Source organism: Antechinus flavipes, chromosome 3 (assembly GCF_016432865.1).
Source record: "Antechinus flavipes isolate AdamAnt ecotype Samford, QLD, Australia chromosome 3, AdamAnt_v2, whole genome shotgun sequence".
Taxonomy (NCBI): domain Eukaryota; kingdom Metazoa; phylum Chordata; class Mammalia; order Dasyuromorphia; family Dasyuridae; genus Antechinus; species Antechinus flavipes.
Genome location: NC_067400.1, coordinates 273,358,479 through 273,375,936, shown reverse-complemented (window position 1 = coordinate 273,375,936; position 17,458 = coordinate 273,358,479). Strand labels below are relative to the sequence as shown.

General features: G+C 38.9%; 1 protein-coding gene across 2 annotated transcripts; it reads right to left on the bottom strand.

The window, feature by feature from the left end:
• Positions 1 to 7,032: 7,032 nt before the first annotated feature.
• Positions 7,033 to 17,336, bottom strand: LOC127553943 (probable ATP-dependent RNA helicase DDX46). Of its 2 annotated transcripts, XM_051985071.1 has the most exons (8): positions 15,958 to 17,329; positions 15,419 to 15,472; positions 13,871 to 13,896; positions 12,511 to 12,583; positions 11,299 to 11,324; positions 8,230 to 8,338; positions 7,691 to 7,744; positions 7,033 to 7,146 (listed from the first exon to the last, which is right to left on the bottom strand). In XM_051985071.1, the coding sequence occupies exons 1-8, from the start codon at positions 16,086 to 16,088 to the stop codon at positions 7,050 to 7,052; spliced, it is 570 nt and encodes a 189-aa protein (XP_051841031.1). In that variant the 5' UTR covers positions 16,089 to 17,329; the 3' UTR covers positions 7,033 to 7,049. The 2 variants fall into 2 exon arrangements, with proteins under 2 accessions (XP_051841031.1, XP_051841032.1); XM_051985072.1 differs by lacking the exons at positions 12,511 to 12,583; positions 13,871 to 13,896 and having other exon boundaries at positions 15,958 to 17,336.
• Positions 17,337 to 17,458: the final 122 nt, after the last annotated feature.

The following is a 17,458-nucleotide window of genomic DNA, read 5'->3' as shown; positions in this document are numbered from 1 at the left end:
AGCAGTCCATAAATGTCAGGGCCCCCATAAATAGTCCAATGGGTTAGATAATGACAGATAGGAAAGGATGATTTTAGGGAGACTGGACTCATTATGCCAATTTACCTTCTAGCTGAATTCTAGCATCTTTGATGGTGAAAGTGATTGTTGGTGAAAGTGAATTTTGCACCAAATCATCATGGGTGAGCCTACAACTTTTGTTTGTGCTTTCTAAGGGAGATACAAGGAAATGTACAACATATGGGGAGGAAGGGGTGCAAGAACAAGCTAGTAACTTTCATTATTACAGGAGGTGCAGAAGACTTTGAGGCAATTTCTCCAATGCTTTCCCAAAGATCTCTTGCACAGTACCAAAGATACCGCCCTGGATGATCATGTCCAGTTTTTTATCTTCCCAAGTTATAACAATGAGCCATTGTGATTTATGTATGTAAACCCAACACTGAGCACCTGAAGCCAGACCTATGAGGGACAGCACGGTGAATGTGACTAGGAGTCAATTCATTATACGGTGTCTCCCCCTTTGTCCATTTTGTCTCTTTCTCCCATTTATCAGAGGATATAGGTTGAATTTCTTCTTTATCAATGGAGATGCGGCAGAGGTTTTATTCCAGTATCCACCTTGTTTCTCCATCTGTGGAAACACAAGCATATTCTGGTCCTTAAGTTACAAGCTTTCTTTATCCTTTCCAGGAGCCATTCCTAGGATCTTTCCTCATGACCTCAATCCGAGTGACAAAAATGGGAACTTTATATTTCCATTGTTGTTCTGTACCTGTTAGCCCATTATGATCTACTGTAAGGAAATACAAGGTGTACATGGCCTTATTCAGTCTTCTGGAAGGGGTATCATATTCCCATCTTTCCAGTTTGGGAAGGATTGCTGTGATATCCCTGTGTCGTCTTTTGATAAGAGCTTGTCCTAAGAGACCTAACTCAGTTTCAATTGATAAATGATGGACAGAAGCAGCTACACCCAAAGAAAGAACACTGGGAAACGAATGGAAACTATTTACATTTTTGTTTTCCTTCCCGGGTTATTTTTACCTTCTGAATCCAATTCTCCCTGTGCAACAAGAGAACTGTTTGGTTCTGCAAACATATATTGTATCTAGGATATATTGCAACATATTTAACATATATAGGACTGCTTGCCATCTAGGGGAAGGAGTGGAGGGAGGGAGGGGAAAAATCGGAACAGAAGCGAGTGCAGGGGATAATGCTCTAAAAAAATTACCCTGGCATGGGTTCTGTACATAAAAAGTTATTATAAAATAAAATTTTAAAAAATGTATATGAAGTTAAAAAAAGAAAAAAAAGAAAGAAAGAAAAGAGCTTGTCCTGTAGGATTATAAGGAATCCCTGTGACATGGGTGATATGATAGTGCAAGCAAAAAGTCTTCAAAGTCTTACTAATGTAGGAAGAACCATTATCATCTTTAAGCCCCCATGTGCAGTCCACTGATGCAAAAGCAATAAGGAGATGATCTATAACTTTTTTTTTTTTAACATTTCTCCAGTATGACCAGTAGCTATAATAAATGAAGAGGAATTATCAGTGGAGCCATGAACATATTTAGATCTATCAAATTCAGGGACATGTGTGACCTCCATCTGCCATATCTCTAAAGTACAGAAACCTCAGAGGTTAGTAGAAGCGGGGGGGGGGGGGAGGGAGGAGTGGGGAGAGGGAGGGTGAGGAATATAAGTTATATAGGGGGAATCATTTTTCACTAGTGGACGTGCCTGTTCCTTTGTGATATGGAGCAACTTCTGAAGAAACTGGGAGGATTGATGGCAGATATTATGGGAAAGTGACCCCTTTTTATAAGCAGTGAGGAAGATTATAAAATAACTGAGAAAGCAAACAGCTTCCTCATTCTCTGGAAAAAGAGGACCAGGCAAATGAGTGTGAGATGGAGTACGCATTATGTAACAGGTACAGGTCTTACTCTGATGCTTTGGAGGGACAAAAAAAACTGCCCCATTTCATCCCTTCTATCTTAACTCGGTTGTCTCATCTAGAACTCCTACTGTATAATAACTATCAGATACAATGCTGAGAGTTCTGGATTGGTCTTCTATTAGTGTTAAAATAGCACAGAGTTCATTTTTCTGAGTAGATGTAAAAGATGTTATAATTATTCTTTTAATCTTATTGTGTGGAATGTAATCGGGTGTGTGTTTCCTTAATGGCATCAGTAAAATAAAATAAAATACATAGTAATGACTCTGAGATAAGTGTGCATTTGAGTGTATTTTCTATAATTCATTGTTATTTCTGTACAAACCTAGGTAAAGCAAAGTATGTATTGTCCATTTCTCCTTGATAAATTGTAAATATTATATGCCAATCAGCGCTGTTGGCTATTAATTCTTCCCTTTGTGATTTGTTGTATGGCATATGTAACTTTATAGGAACTCATCCACTTAGTTGAATTCTTCTTTTTATAGTTCGTACAAACGATAGTGCCACTAAGTCAGGGGAAAGAGTTATGCCTTTACTGGGTGAATGGAGGGGACTAAACAACTCAGTGAAGGTTTCTCCCTGGTGAATGATGCCCATGGGATAAATATGAATGGCGATCATAGAGACTTCATGTGGTTGGTGAAGATTCCCCTTGTACATTCAAGTCTGTTGAATTTCATTTTCTACCTTCTGTAGTTGTTTCTTTGCCTTGGCAGATAGCTATCGGGGGAATTGATGCAAGCTTTGTGTACCTATTTGGAAGCACTGGCACACCATATCCTTTCCGCATCGTGGCAAAGTCTTCCTAGAACTGCAGATCTCAAGAGCCAAGGATTGAATGAATACTTTTGTAGCCTTGCCATCTCCTGTGGCTCTGATTAGTGCAGTTGAGAGTTGGGCCAGGAAGTCAGTAAAAGTCTCAGTGCATTTGCGTATAACTTGAGTGAATGATTGCCCACGATCCTCTGCACAGGAAGGAGACCCATGCTCTGCAGGAACATTGCTAATCTGAGCATAAGCCTCTAAAGGAAAATGTAATTGTCTGTTTAGGGTTTGATACTGGCCAGGTCTAGTCAGTTGTTCAAAGACTATATGGATTCCTACAGTTCAATAATAAGAGCCTGATTGCTGCATTAAAATGTAAATTCAGATTGCCAAAGGATTTAGTTTGCCAGGAAGAAGGCAAATTTTTGCAAGAGAAGTCTAGTCACGAGAGGGAAGTGCTGTTAAAGATAACCCATTTAAGGGACGGGCTAAGACTTAGCTAATTAAGCTTAACTAAACTTAGCTGGCTAAAACTAAGTCATCACTAAGGTGATGTGGAGCCATATTCTACCAAGGCCCATTTTCGTCCTTTATTAACTTTGGATCCAAAGCAGCGTACTTTCTATTAGGTGCATTTGGGTCATTGGGATCGGGTGTCTCAAGAACAGGATACAAACTCAGATTGAAAGGAGTCTTGTTATTTTTCTTGTCTTGAATCCATTCCTTCTCTATTGAGTTATATTGAATAAACTCTTCAAAATCCTCCTGTTCATGCTTTTTTGCATTGATCTTTTGCATATCTTTGTTATGTGACCAAGTGGGAGTGTATATATGGTTTTGGGAATAATCCAGTCTAGGGTGAGTATATGTTACTGTAGGCTAACATATTACTTCTGTATTATATTCTCAAGTTTCATTGTGAAATGGAGATGAAAGCTAAATATCTGAATACATAGGACATGTTAGTTGCCCTGCTTCAGCTTCACTGTCTTTTTCTGTTTGTACACTCAGATCAAATGGCCTACTTTCTTTATAATGATCCTCAAACTAAAGACCTAATTTTACAATATAATATATGGGAAACACAGAGACTGGAAAGTTATCCAGTCTAGTGGTCTTAAAATATTCATTCAGTTGTTCTCTGAAACCTTCCATTTTTGATAATCTAAGGTTCCTTTTTTTGGAAACCAAGGAGAACATACATACATATATATGTATATATATATGTGTATATATATATATACACATATATATATACACATATATATATATATATATATATATATATATATATATATATATATAATTCTTTAATTTGCTTTATTGTTACATATACTCCTCTCTCCCTCAATGAGACTTAAAACTTTAGCATATCTGTGAGGATTATGCACTTTTCCTGGTAGCTACCTGATGAGAACTGTTCTCTAAGTAATGCTTGTGGATGCAGCTAAGCTTGAAAAGCACCTTCACTATTTGTTAATTCCGAAGAGCAGCTCATTGAGCCTCCCTTTAGCTCTTCACAGTGAGTGAGGAGCTCCTACGGGGGACGCTTCACAAAAGCCACCAGATTCAGTCCTTGTGTCCTGTTCCAGCATCCCCTGTTGCAAGCTGGACATCTGCCTGCAAAGGTGGGCTTGTGAGGATGCTGAATGATTGGGACAGGAGGAATCTCATGAAAGATTGGTCTGTTGAGTGAAGGTTCAACCAGAGTACATATAGATGAAAAGCACAAACCTACATGTAAAGTTCTTTGCTAATTTATTTCTCCACTTGTGTTTTCTGAAACACTTCCAGTTTCTCAGGGTAAGTTCCCTCTAGCTAAATGCTTACCCAAGCCAAAGTCCTTGTACCCAAATGATCACTCCAGCACAGCTTCAGGTTCAAAGGACCATCATTCCTCAGAAATGTTCAACACAGACCAAGACTTAAAAGTGTTTACATTACACTGTTCTGCTGATCATCAATAGAGCTGGTAACAGCTCCTAGGGAGGATGGAGCAATAACCCTAAGACCGCCTACATTTTACATTTGGGAGAGATGTAGAAGGACATAGTGTATTTCTTACCCTAGGTTATCCTGCCCAGTTCTATCTACTCACTAGGAAGCTAACATCACAGATATTGCTGGCTGTGTGATAACAGCTTGTTGGCCTGCAAATACAGGGTATCTGAAACTAATGAGCAACAAAGATGAGTTGCTTTTCAAGTTAACACAGGACAAAATCGGTGTACACCAAAACAAACTTATTTTTACAGTTTTGAACCCATTGGTTTAATTGTGATGGACAAAATGTAGGGAAGAGAATATCATCAGAGAGTAGGGATTTCTAACATTTGGCTAGGCAATCTTTTCCCTAAATAGTTAACACAGATTTTAGGGATACTGAGGAACTGGGAAATTAACTTACCCATCACTTGGTGTGCTCTGACTTAACATCTCTGCTATCTGATTGTAGTCCCAAAGATTTGAAAGCAAGGACTGTAACTGGAGACCTACTCTTACCACTCAAAGGCCCAGATTTCCTGTTGGAAATCCTGTGACGTTGTTAACCTCATGTGGTTCCCTGCAAGCAAATTGGAGTTTGTGCAATTAAGTCCCCAATACCCTGAATTTTCCAGGTGGCCCCCAGACTGCGTACACAGGTTTTCCTTTTTATCATCATGAAGTCTGCTTCAGGAGACCACTTTCAAATAGCACACATTCTATTGATACATCCATCCCTCCACTCTTTACTCCACTGACCATTTTTAGAGTGAAAAGAGAACTCACTGAAAACAGATACAGAACACACAAATTTACCTAGAGATAATCAACTTTCTGGTCATAGAGAAAGGAGACACAGGCTGTGACTTAATACCTACAGAAAGTTCCCCTTTATATATAAATTTTCCACTTTGCTCCCCACCTCCCCCCCCAAAAAAATAGAGTGTTTTTTAATTTTATTTTTCTATTTTTGCTGAGGCAATTGGGGTTAAGTGATGTGCCCAGGGTTACACAGCCAGGAAGTGTTAAGTGTTTGAGGTCAGATTTGAACTCATATTCTCCTGACTTCAGGGCTGGTGTGCTCTATCCACTACACCAACAACCTCCCCCTAGAGAAGTATTGTAATATGAATCTGGAATCCAGAACCCTGATCCCTTATACTTTTCCCATCGTGGGACAAATGAGAAAAGATGGGGCAATTTATAATTAGTTTGGGAAATTAAACAAGCTGATTGAGTGTTTATTTTGATTTCTTGATTTGATATTGATTTATTAATCAATAAATTGGTGTTTAGTGGTTTTACTCAGTAACCAAAGACATCTAATGAAGAAATTGAATGCCTAATATTTATAGAAAAAGGAATGCCCCTGACAGGAGAAATCAAGTTCTGGTGAGTGAACAATTGTTCACTATGAGGGAGTGTACATATTAATGAGGAAGTAGGCTAACAGGCTTCAATTCTGTTATTACAGAGAACGTGGCTTGATTATGAGAGTTAGTTTCCTCCATCTTTGATCATACTACTCTGGTTGCTTTTCTCCTTCATGAGCCGGTTTTTCCCTCGAATCCAAGAGAGGGCTACAAGGATTTGGGCTTACTGCTGTAGGGCTGGAATTCACTTAGCTGAGATTCTGTTTATACTATGCAATAAAGTAAAATCCCCGAGTTGGGTGGGTCCTGCCCAAAGTGGAGGAACAGGTACCTGGATATTTGACCAATCACATCTATCTCCCTTATGTTGGGCTGAATGTCCCACAGGGACTGGTACTTGACTGAGGAAATAGGAAAGCACACAAACGAAAAGGACCACAATTCTAATTTAATCATTGTTTATTAAGATAACAGAAAAATCATGATGGCTCCTTTCTAAACTTACCTGCTCCAGTCCAGGGGGCCACCATCCTCCTTGGTCTCCCTGGCTCACACTCTAGTCATCCTCAAATTCTCGTTCTCTCTCACCTCCTCAACCAATTTGCTGTTCACACCTGGAGATTCCATCTTGGCAACATTTCTGGAATAAGCGCCCTTCTGTCCTCTGGCCCTGCCCACCACCCTGGTGCAAGCTATCAAGTCTTGCCTGAACTATTGCAGTCTGGCTGAACAAGACAATGCCGCCATCTGCTTGGGACGTTTTTTATGTAGCTGTTTCTCCAGTGCTCCCTACCATCTCTGCCTCTCCTGGCTGGTCTGGCTTCTTGGTACTCTCAGCACTGAGTATAGTGCATAGCATATAGGTGGGGTTTAAGAAATGGTCATTGACTGGTTACAATTGCTTAAATTTTCACGTTACATTTAAGACGACAACTATAGCCATAATTTCAAAATAAATTTCATTTAGCTTGCTTTCTAAAACAGCTTGTAAAACATCCTATACCAAAACAGCTTCTTCTCGTTTTGCTTGCTGCAATGTTTTCTGTAGCTTCATTCCTGGTTCAGAGAAGACATTAAAGAGGAAAAGAGAAAAAAAGATTTTGTAATATGATGCTGAGTAATACTTATATAAAACATCACACCAAAAAGTTCAAAATTTTTACAATTTCTAATGAAGGACATAAACACAGCTTAGGATGATTGTGTGCAATCTATCACATTGCATGTTTTTGAGGGGGGCGTAGTAGAAACAGGATAGCTTTTCCAATATTGTGTGTGTGCAATTTGTGAGTATGTGGGGAGTTGAGGGAAGGGGTGATTGTTATGGGTATATTTGTGTCTTGTATATGCTCATTATGTGCAACTGGTACCATCCTGTTACTCCTATTTTTCTCTGAAGATTGATATCAAACTCCAAGAGACAAAGCACCTCTGGGAATATTATCTCCTCAGAGATCTGAGAAATATCTGAATTCCATTAGGAGGAGTGTCTTATTGTCTTATCCAACGAATCCATGGGAAGCTTCCTGGCCTAAAAGCTACAACATTCTAATAAATTTAAAACATTATACCCATGTGTCATAAATAAAGGAAATAATACCTTTTTACATCTGTGATGACATATTTTCGTGATTTAGATTTCCTTTCGAATAATCTGTAATTCAGAGTAAGTTTATAAGGTTTATTTACTGCACATTTTGAGGTCTATGTAAAATATAATCAAACTATATATAGACTTTAGAGCTAAGAGACTGATTAGATTTAGGAAAAACAAGGTAAGAGGAAACTACAAGGTTATAATGTTTGTACTATATAATGGTAGGAGATAGGGATTTAGGAGTTGAGGGGTAGGAGAGAGACTGGGAGAGAAAGAGACAGAGACAAAGAAAGGAAGGGAAGGGGATGGGGGACCCATGGAAATAGGGAGAGGGAGGAATGAAGGCAGAAAGAGGCATGGAAGGAGATGAAGAGAGACAGAAAAGCAAGAACACCTAAGAATCACTTTAGGACTAAGAGGGACTGTAAGACTAAAAGAAAAAAGTGGGTAAGGTTTACAAGGGCCAAAACCATCAAAACCAAGTAGGGAGAAAATGGTTTTATTCAATATGAATTTTTGCTACGAATATGTGAGGAACTTACTGTGTGAATGAGTGGAATCTGTTTCTTTGATGGTTATCGTTTTGTTCTTGTTTTTTGTCTTTTTGTCTTTTTTTCTCTTTCTTTATTTTACCACCTTCTTTTAACCAGTCTAGGAATAAGAATAATTTCATGAGTGAAACACAAAAATCGTCCTATTCATATTTGCTAGAAACAGCAGCCCCTTGGAGGAAAAACTCTGAAGAGGAGAAGCCATATCCCTCCAGTGCGAGACAGGAGAACTGAAGTCCCAGATGGGTGAGTAACTAGCTGAGTATTCTTCTCCAAGGCTTTTCTTCACTGCCCAAGCAAGTCTGGAAGGGGAGCTGAACAATATGGCCTACAACAATCTCCCAGGAGCAATGTAACGCCAAGAAAGCAGGATTTGGACAATGGAAACCATAATCCCCTCAGCCAAATATTAATGAGTCTAACTTCACTTTGCTAATATCCTTAAAATGAAGCAGAACTTTAAGTGGCCGCAAAAAGCTGGCCAAGGAGGTGCTTTATTTGGATTTGGACTGTTGCTTGTCCACCCCCATATTTGCTCTCTTAGGCACTGAGCTGAGATTCTCAGCCCAGGCTCAGTTGCCCAGATGATTAATCTCTCAGAGAAAACAGTGCTTCTCCAAGAATGTGCTGGAATTGCCAATATCACCCAAGAGGGCAGGTTAAGTAACAGCACTCGGGATAGAATCTCTTTCATAAAATGCCTTCTATCCAGGCTGTCTATGCAAATTATGGGGATACAAACTCTGTCCCTTTTTACATACCAATACATATATGTCCCAAGTGACAGTCATCTAAAGGAGGCATCCTTTTTGGGGGACCAAGCTTCCCATGTAGCCGGATGGCCTCATGGATAGAGTACCATGGACGCTGGACTCAATGTCCTCTCAATTCAAATCCAGCCTCAGACACTTCACTGACTGTTACTCTGAGTGAGTTTCTTTGCTTCTCTCAGGCTGTTTCCATAAGACTATATTTCACAAAAATAGTAGTAGAGGGAGGGTTCTGGGAAGATGGAAGAGTAGGGCAAAAAATTCCAAGCTCTCCAGATGAGCAGGAACACTGTTGGCTGCAGAAATTTGCTGGGGGTGGGAGAGCGATACTTTTGGTTTGGGGTTCCAGGTAAGAGCAACACTTTTTTTTTCCATGAATAGTTTTCATTAAAAAAAATTGGACACAACACAAAAAAGAGAGAGCCCAACAATAGAAATTTACTATGGGAACAGAGAAGAGTAGTGTTCATCTTTAGAAGAGATCACTGAAGTAAATTTAAACACAAAAGCCTCTCCATGGATACATGCCTAGAAAGAATTAATAGAAAAACTCAAAAAAGACTTCAAAAATCAATGAGAGAGAATCAGCAGTTTTTAAAAAAAATAATTACGAACCATTCAATAACATACTTAACCAACTAGAAATGGAGATATTATCCTTAAAAAAGAAAAAAAAAATCTATGGGAGAGGGGGAAAGGGGAAGCTAGTGAATATATAAGAGACCAAGAAATAGAGAGAATGAAAAAACAAAAGAGAATGTGAAACATAAGAAAAACAACAGATCTGGAGATGATATTAAGTAAAGAAAATTTAAAAATTAAACTATACCTGAAAGCTGTGACCAAAATAAATACCTTGACAAAAAAGTGAAAGAAATTAATCAAAATTGTCTTGCAGGACAATTGTCCTAGATGGGAAAGTAGACCACCCTAAGGAGATGCTAAATAAAAAAAGAAACACATAGGATGGGGGCAGATAGGTAGCGCAATGGATAGAGCACCAGACTTGAAGTCAGGAGGACCTGGGTCCAGAACTAGTGCAGCAGTAAATACTACCCTGATGTCTCGACCTTGGGAAAGTCACTTAACCCACTATTGGGCCTCAGCAAAAACAAACAAAGAAACAAAAAACAATTATGACAACAAAAACAAAAAAAACACACGGAGGATTGGTAGGGTGACATTTCAGAACCCCCAAAGAACAGAAAAAAAATTGCAAGCAACAAAAATCCAAAACAAAACAACAACAACAACAAAAACGAATTCAAATATACACTGGAACTACATATAGAGTTGTATAGAATTTCTCAGCTACCTTAAAAACATTGTAGATGCTGACATAATATATGTGGACAATTAAAAGAACGAGATCTGTGCAAAAAATATATATCAAGAAAAATTAACATATGAATAAAAACGGACATTCCATGAACTTGAAGATTTCCAGGACTTTGGTTCAACAAAAACAGGACCCTGCCAGGGTAATGTTGATCACAAAATTCGAAAGAGAAATGAAAAGGGTGAGAGGAAAGAAAACTCAAGTGCTGATCCCTTTGCTCAAGTCGGCCTTTATGAGGCCTCTGGGGTGTGAAGAAAAAGACTGAGCTAGCACAATCTTTGGGAGTCGAGATGTTTCATTGCCTTGAATGTCTTGGTAATTACTCCTAAGTGGGAGTCTAAGGAGAATCGGGAGTGTTCTTTCCTAAGGAAAGACACTCCAAGCATGCCTTGTTGAAAATTTTCCCTCAGAAAGGTTGATTTAGATTAAGCATTGGAATCAGTGGAGCATTCTGGGAGGACTCCGAGTCAGCAGTCCTAGGAAAGGTGTGTGTCTGTGCGAAGGAGGGTTGTGTGTGTATGTATAGCATGAAAGCATCTTTCTATTCTTAAATCGATCATTTTGTAACTACAGTTCTGAAGTGGTTAGAGGAGGCATGAAAGGAGGAAAAAGAATAAAGTCAAAATGTACACAGCTGGGAAGAAAGGAACTATTTCTAGGGGAGTAAAGATGGACCTTCATAAATCTAACTTCATGTATAAATATATACACCTTCACGAACTGGCAATTTATCGTTATGTGCATTGAATCCTCCTTAATTGATAGCTTGGCACATCACAGTGTTCACTCTAGTTTTCTGTTATTGGGTGGTATGGGATTTTCTTATTTTTCAAAGAAGTCATTTTTCCAAAGAGAATATATGTCACTGAAGGAATGGTGAATTTCACTCATCCTCCTAAGATCTCTCTATCAGGAAATCAGCAAATATACCGAATAAGTGCGCAAACTCACCTGCATCTCCGTTGATTTCATGGTCACTTTTGTTTGATGGAGCAGCAAGTATTCATTGGAAAGGAAAGAAAAAGAATATGAAATATTAGTCCTCATTTTACAAGTGTAGATAGGCCTAATTTGAGTAAAGGACCGTTCCAAAAAAAGCCATCCTGTACATTTGCATGGACCCTGGAACAGAAATCCCCTTCAGTATGAGACTGTGAATCTGGATCACCACGAATAATTTTCACATTCACAATATAGCTTCTGGGTATAGCTGCCCCTGCTTGAAGCATTTTTTTTTTACAATGGTGAAATTCAAGTGAGAATTTGTGTTTATGAATCGACTACTTGGAGATTGAGAAACGCAGAGTTGGCCAAGTGGTGACATCATGGATTTTTCCTCTAAAGTTAAGATCTTGAGAATGAGAAATATCCTCTAACTGCTCATATGCATTATACGCACAAAGTGGGGAATAAGAAATGGTAAGGTAGTTGTCAAATTCATAGTATTTTGGTGGCAATATAACTATCCTTAGAAATTTGAATGCCTGCAGAATTGCCTTGGATTTTCCTTTCAGGGATCACTTTTTTATTGTGTGGTGAGCTAATACCCTGCAGAGAGAGATCTGTCCCCTCTTCTCAATCTAATTTTGCTTTATGTGCCATGGCAAGAGCTACAATTAGGCCTCAACTTTCTTTCGCAATCCCATTTAACTCAGTTCACTGGTTTAAGAGACATTATGTTCTCACTCAACTAACAGCACCATTCAGGACATTTTACCTCCCGAAATTCTCCTCCCTGGAGTGAATGAAAGTATCTAATCAGTCGAAACAAAAATATAGAATACGTAGAAAAATAATTAAAAATTAAAGATAATGGGGCAGGAGCTAGATGGCCCATTGGTTAGAGCACCAGATATTGGAGTCCTGGAGGCCTGAGATCAATTGTACTCTCAAAGCCTTCCGATTTAGTTTCGGACGCTGCACAACTCATATGAACCCAGTTGCTACGCAAATTTTTTCAAAAAATAAAATGATGCAGGTAATATTTTGGCAGCAGAGCCCATGTTAAGCAAAAGTCCCTTCTAGTTAGGCGTTTGAAGGTATGGAGATTCGTTACGAGATAGATTTTTCCCTTGAAAAGAGGAATGTTTTCAGAACCTTTTTAGGTCGGTCCTCAGTGCAGAGCTAATTTGAAGAAAGTTTGGGGCAAGAAGAGAAGCTCACATTTTCTCGCTCTGCATTGTGATGGAAGGGCTTCCTCTGTTGGGCCCGGGCGATGATCTGGGGCAATCTTGGTCTGTAAGTATAAAAAATTTGAAGGTCGAACCCAAGAAGCAGTCAAATGGATAATCAAAATGAATGTCAGACAATTTTTGAAAGCAAAGAGTTCTCTCATGTGGTTCCTTATAGAGATACCGAGATAGATTTGTGGGACCTCTTCATTCTCCCCAAAGATGTATAAGATCAACACAAAGGGGCAAAGAGTTGAATGTTAACTTCTTGCAAAAGGTCAAATGGCACTGAAATCCAAAACGCTCTCTCAACGATGTTTGGACCGGATGGGGCAATTTGTTTGAAATAAAATCTTTTGGGGAAACAGAGTTAAAACATCTACACTTCCTAGGATGCTCAGTAAGCCAAGATGAAGAAGGACATCCCCATTGCCATTCAGCAGCTAGAATTCTTCTTGTTCTAAGGTGTTAAGTAAGAGTGTGTCTCAATAATCCTCAGAAGCCAGCTCAAAGCATAATGTGACCAGACAGGAGTTTGCCGGTGTAATTTTGAGCACAAAATTCCAAAGAGAAATGAAAGGGGTGAGAGGAAAGAAAACTCAAGTGCTGATCCCTTTGCTCAAGTCGGCCTTTATGAGGCCTCTGGGGTGTGAAGAAAAAGACTGAGCTAGCACAATCTTTGGGAGTCGAGATGTTTCATTGCCTTGAATGTCTTGGTAATTACTCCTAAGTGGGAGTCTAAGGAGAATCGGGAGTGTTCTTTCCTAAGGCAAGACACTCCAAGCATGCCTTGTTGAAAATTTTCCCTCAGAAAGGTTGATTTAGATTAAGCATTGGAATCAGTGGAGGATTCTGGGAGGACTCCGAGTCAGCAGTCCTAGGAAAGGTGTGTGTCTGTGCGAAGGAGGGTTGTGTGTGTATGTATAGCATGAAAGCATCTTTCTATTCTTAAATCGATCATTTTGTAACTACAGCTCTGAAGTGGTTAGAGGAGGCATGAAAGGAGGGAAAAGAATAAAGTCAAAATGTACACAGCTGGGAAGAAAGGAACTATTTCTAGGGGAGTAAAGATGGACCTTCATGAATCTAACTTCATGTATAAATATATACACCTTCACGAACTGGCAATTTATCGTTATGTGCATTGAATCCTCCTTAATTGATAGCTTGGCACATCACAGTGTTCACTCTAGTTTTCTGTTATTGGGTGGTATGGGATTTTCTTATTTTTCAAAGAAGTCATTTTTCCAAAGAGAATATATGTCACTGAAGGAATGGTGAATTTCACTCATCCTCCTAAGATCTCTCTATCAGGAAATCAGCAAATATACCGAATAAGTGCGCAAACTCACCTGCATCTCTGTTGATTTCATTGTCACTTTTGTTTGATGGAGCAGCAAGTATTCATTGGAAAGGAAAGAAAAAGAATATGAAATATTAGTCCTCATTTTACAAGTGTAGATAGGCCTAATTTGGGTAAAGGACCGTTCCAAAAAAAGCCATCCTGTACATTTGCATGGACCCTGGAACAGAAATCCCCTTCAGTATGAGACTGTGAATCTGGATCACCACGAATAATTTTCACATTCACAGTATAGTTTCTGGGTATAGCTGCCCCTGCTTGAAGCATTTTTTTTTTTACAATGGTGAAATTCAAGTGAGAATTTGTGTTTATGAATCGACTACTTGGAGATTAAGAAACGCAAAGTTGGGGAAGTGGTGACATCATGGATTTTTCCTCTAAAGTTAAGATCTTGAGAATGAGAAATATCCTCTAACTGCTCATATGCATTATACGCACAAAGTGGGGAATAAGAAATGGTAAGGTAGTTGTCAAATTCATAGTATTTTGGTGGCAATATAACTATCCTTAGAAATTTGAATGCCTGCAGAATTGCCTTGGATTTTCCTTTCAGGGATCACTTTTTTATTGTGTGGTGAGCTAATACCCTGCAGAGAGAGATCTGTCCCCTCTTCTCAATCTAATTTTGCTTTATGTGCCATGGCAAGAGCTACAATTAGGCCTCAGCTTTCTTTCGCAATCCCATTTAACTCAGTTCACTGGTTTAAGAGACATTATGTTCTCACTCAACTAACAGCACCATTCAGGACATTTTACCTCCCGAAATTCTCCTCCCTGGAGTGAATGAAAGTATCTAATCAGTCAAAACAAAAATATAGAATACGTAGAAAAATAATTAAAAATTAAAGATAATGGGGCAGGAGCTAGATGGCCCATTGATTAGAGCACCAGATATTGGAGTCCTGGAGGCCTGAGATAAATTGTACTCTCAAAGCCTTCCGATTTAGTTTCGGACGCTGCACAACTCATATGAACCCAGTTGCTACGCAAATTTTTTCAAAAAATAAAATGATGCAGGTAATATTTTGGTAAAGATTTTGTAATATGATGCTGAGTAATACTTATATAAAACATCACACCAAAAAGTTCAAAATTTTTACAATTTCTAATGAAGGACATAAACACAGCTTAGGATGATTGTGTGCAATCTATCACATTGCATGTTTTTGAGGGGGGCGTAGTAGAAACAGGATAGCTTTTCCAATATTGTGTGTGTGCAATTTGTGAGTATGTGGGGAGTTGAGGGAAGGGGTGATTGTTATGGGTATATTTGTGTCTTGTATATGCTCATTATGTGCAACTGGTACCATCCTGTTACTCCTATTTTTCTCTGAAGATTGATATCAAACTCCAAGAGACAAAGCACCTCTGGGAATATTATCTCCTCAGAGATCTGAGAAATATCTGAATTCCATTAGGAGGAGTGTCTTATTGTCTTATCCAACGAATCCATGGGAAGCTTCCTGGCCTAAAAGCTACAACATTCTAATAAATTTAAAACATTATACCCATGTGTCATAAATAAAGGAAATAATACCTTTTTACATCTGTGATGACATATTTTCGTGATCTAGATTTCCTTTCGAATAATCTGTAATTCAGAGTAAGTTTATAAGGTTTATTTACTGCACATTTTGAGGTCTATGTAAAATATAATCAAACTATATATAGACTTTAGAGCTAAGAGACTGATTAGATTTAGGAAAAACAAGGTAAGAGGAAACTACAAGGTTATAATGTTTGTACTATATAATGGTAGGAGATAGGGATTTAGGAGTTGAGGGGTAGGAGAGAGACTGGGAGAGAAAGAGACAGAGACAAAGAAAGGAAGGGAAGGGGATGGGGGACCCATGGAAATAGGGAGAGGGAGGAATGAAGGCAGAAAGAGGCATGGAAGGAGATGAAGAGAGACAGAAAAGCAAGAACACCTAAGAATCACTTTAGGACTAAGAGGGACTGTAAGACTAAAAGAAAAAAGTGGGTAAGGTTTACAAGGGCCAAAACCATCAAAACCAAGTAGGGAGAAAATGGTTTTATTCAATATGAATTTTTGCTACGAATATGTGAGGAACTTACTGTGTGAATGAGTGGAATCTGTTTCTTTGATGGTTATCGTTTTGTTCTTGTTTTTTGTCTTTTTGTCTTTTTTTCTCTTTCTTTATTTTACCACCTTCTTTTAACCAGTCTAGGAATAAGAATAATTTCATGAGTGAAACACAAAAATCGTCCTATTCATATTTGCTAGAAACAGCAGCCCCTTGGAGGAAAAACTCTGAAGAGGAGAAGCCATATCCCTCCAGTGCGAGACAGGAGAACTGAAGTCCCAGATGGGTGAGTAACTAGCTGAGTATTCTTCTCCAAGGCTTTTCTTCACTGCCCAAGCAAGTCTGGAAGGGGAGCTGAACAATATGGCCTACAACAATCTCCCAGGAGCAATATAATGCCAAGAAAGCAGGATTTGGACAATGGAAACCATAATCCCCTCAGCCAAATATTAATGAGTCTAACTTCACTTTGCTAATATCCTTAAAATGAAGCAGAACTTTAAGTGGCCGCAAAAAGCTGGCCAAGGAGGTGCTTTATTTGGATTTGGACTGTTGCTTGTCCACCCCCATATTTGCTCTCTTAGGCACTGAGCTGAGATTCTCAGCCCAGGCTCAGTTGCCCAGATGATTAATCTCTCAGAGAAAACAGTGCTTCTCCAAGAATGTGCTGGAATTGCCAATATCACCCAAGAGGGCAGGTTAAGTAACAGCACTCGGGATAGAATCTCTTTCATAAAATGCCTTCTATCCAGGCTGTCTATGCAAATTATGGGGATACAAACTCTGTCCCTTTTTACATACCAATACATATATGTCCCAAGTGACAGTCATCTAAAGGAGGCATCCTTTTTGGGGGACCAAGCTTCCCATGTAGCCGGATGGCCTCATGGATAGAGTACCATGGACGCTGGACTCAATGTCCTCTCAATTCAAATCCAGCCTCAGACACTTCACTGACTGTGTTACTCTGAGTGAGTTTCTTTGCTTCTCTCAGGCTGTTTCCATAAGACTATATTTCACAAAAATAGTAGTAGAGGGAGGGTTCTGGGAAGATGGAAGAGTAGGGCAAAAAATTCCAAGCTCTCCAGATGAGCAGGAACACTGTTGGCTGCAGAAATTTGCTGGGGGTGGGAGAGCGATACTTTTGGTTTGGGGTTCCAGGTAAGAGCAACACTTTTTTTTTTCCATGAATAGTTTTCATTAAAAAAAATTGGACACAACGCAAAAAAGAGAGAGCCCAACAATAGAAATTTACTATGGGAACAGAGAAGAGTAGTGTTCATCTTTAGAAGAGATCACTGAAGTAAATTTAAACACAAAAGCCTCTCCATGGATACATGCCTAGAAAGAATTAATAGAAAAACTCAAAAAAGACTTCAAAAATCAATGAGAGAGAATCAGCAGTTTTTAAAAAAACCAAATGATGCAGGTAATATTTTGGCAGCAGAGACCATGTTAAGCAAAAGTCCCTTCTAGTTAGGCGTTTGAAGGTATGTAGATTCGTTACGAGATAGATTTTTCCCTTGAAAAGA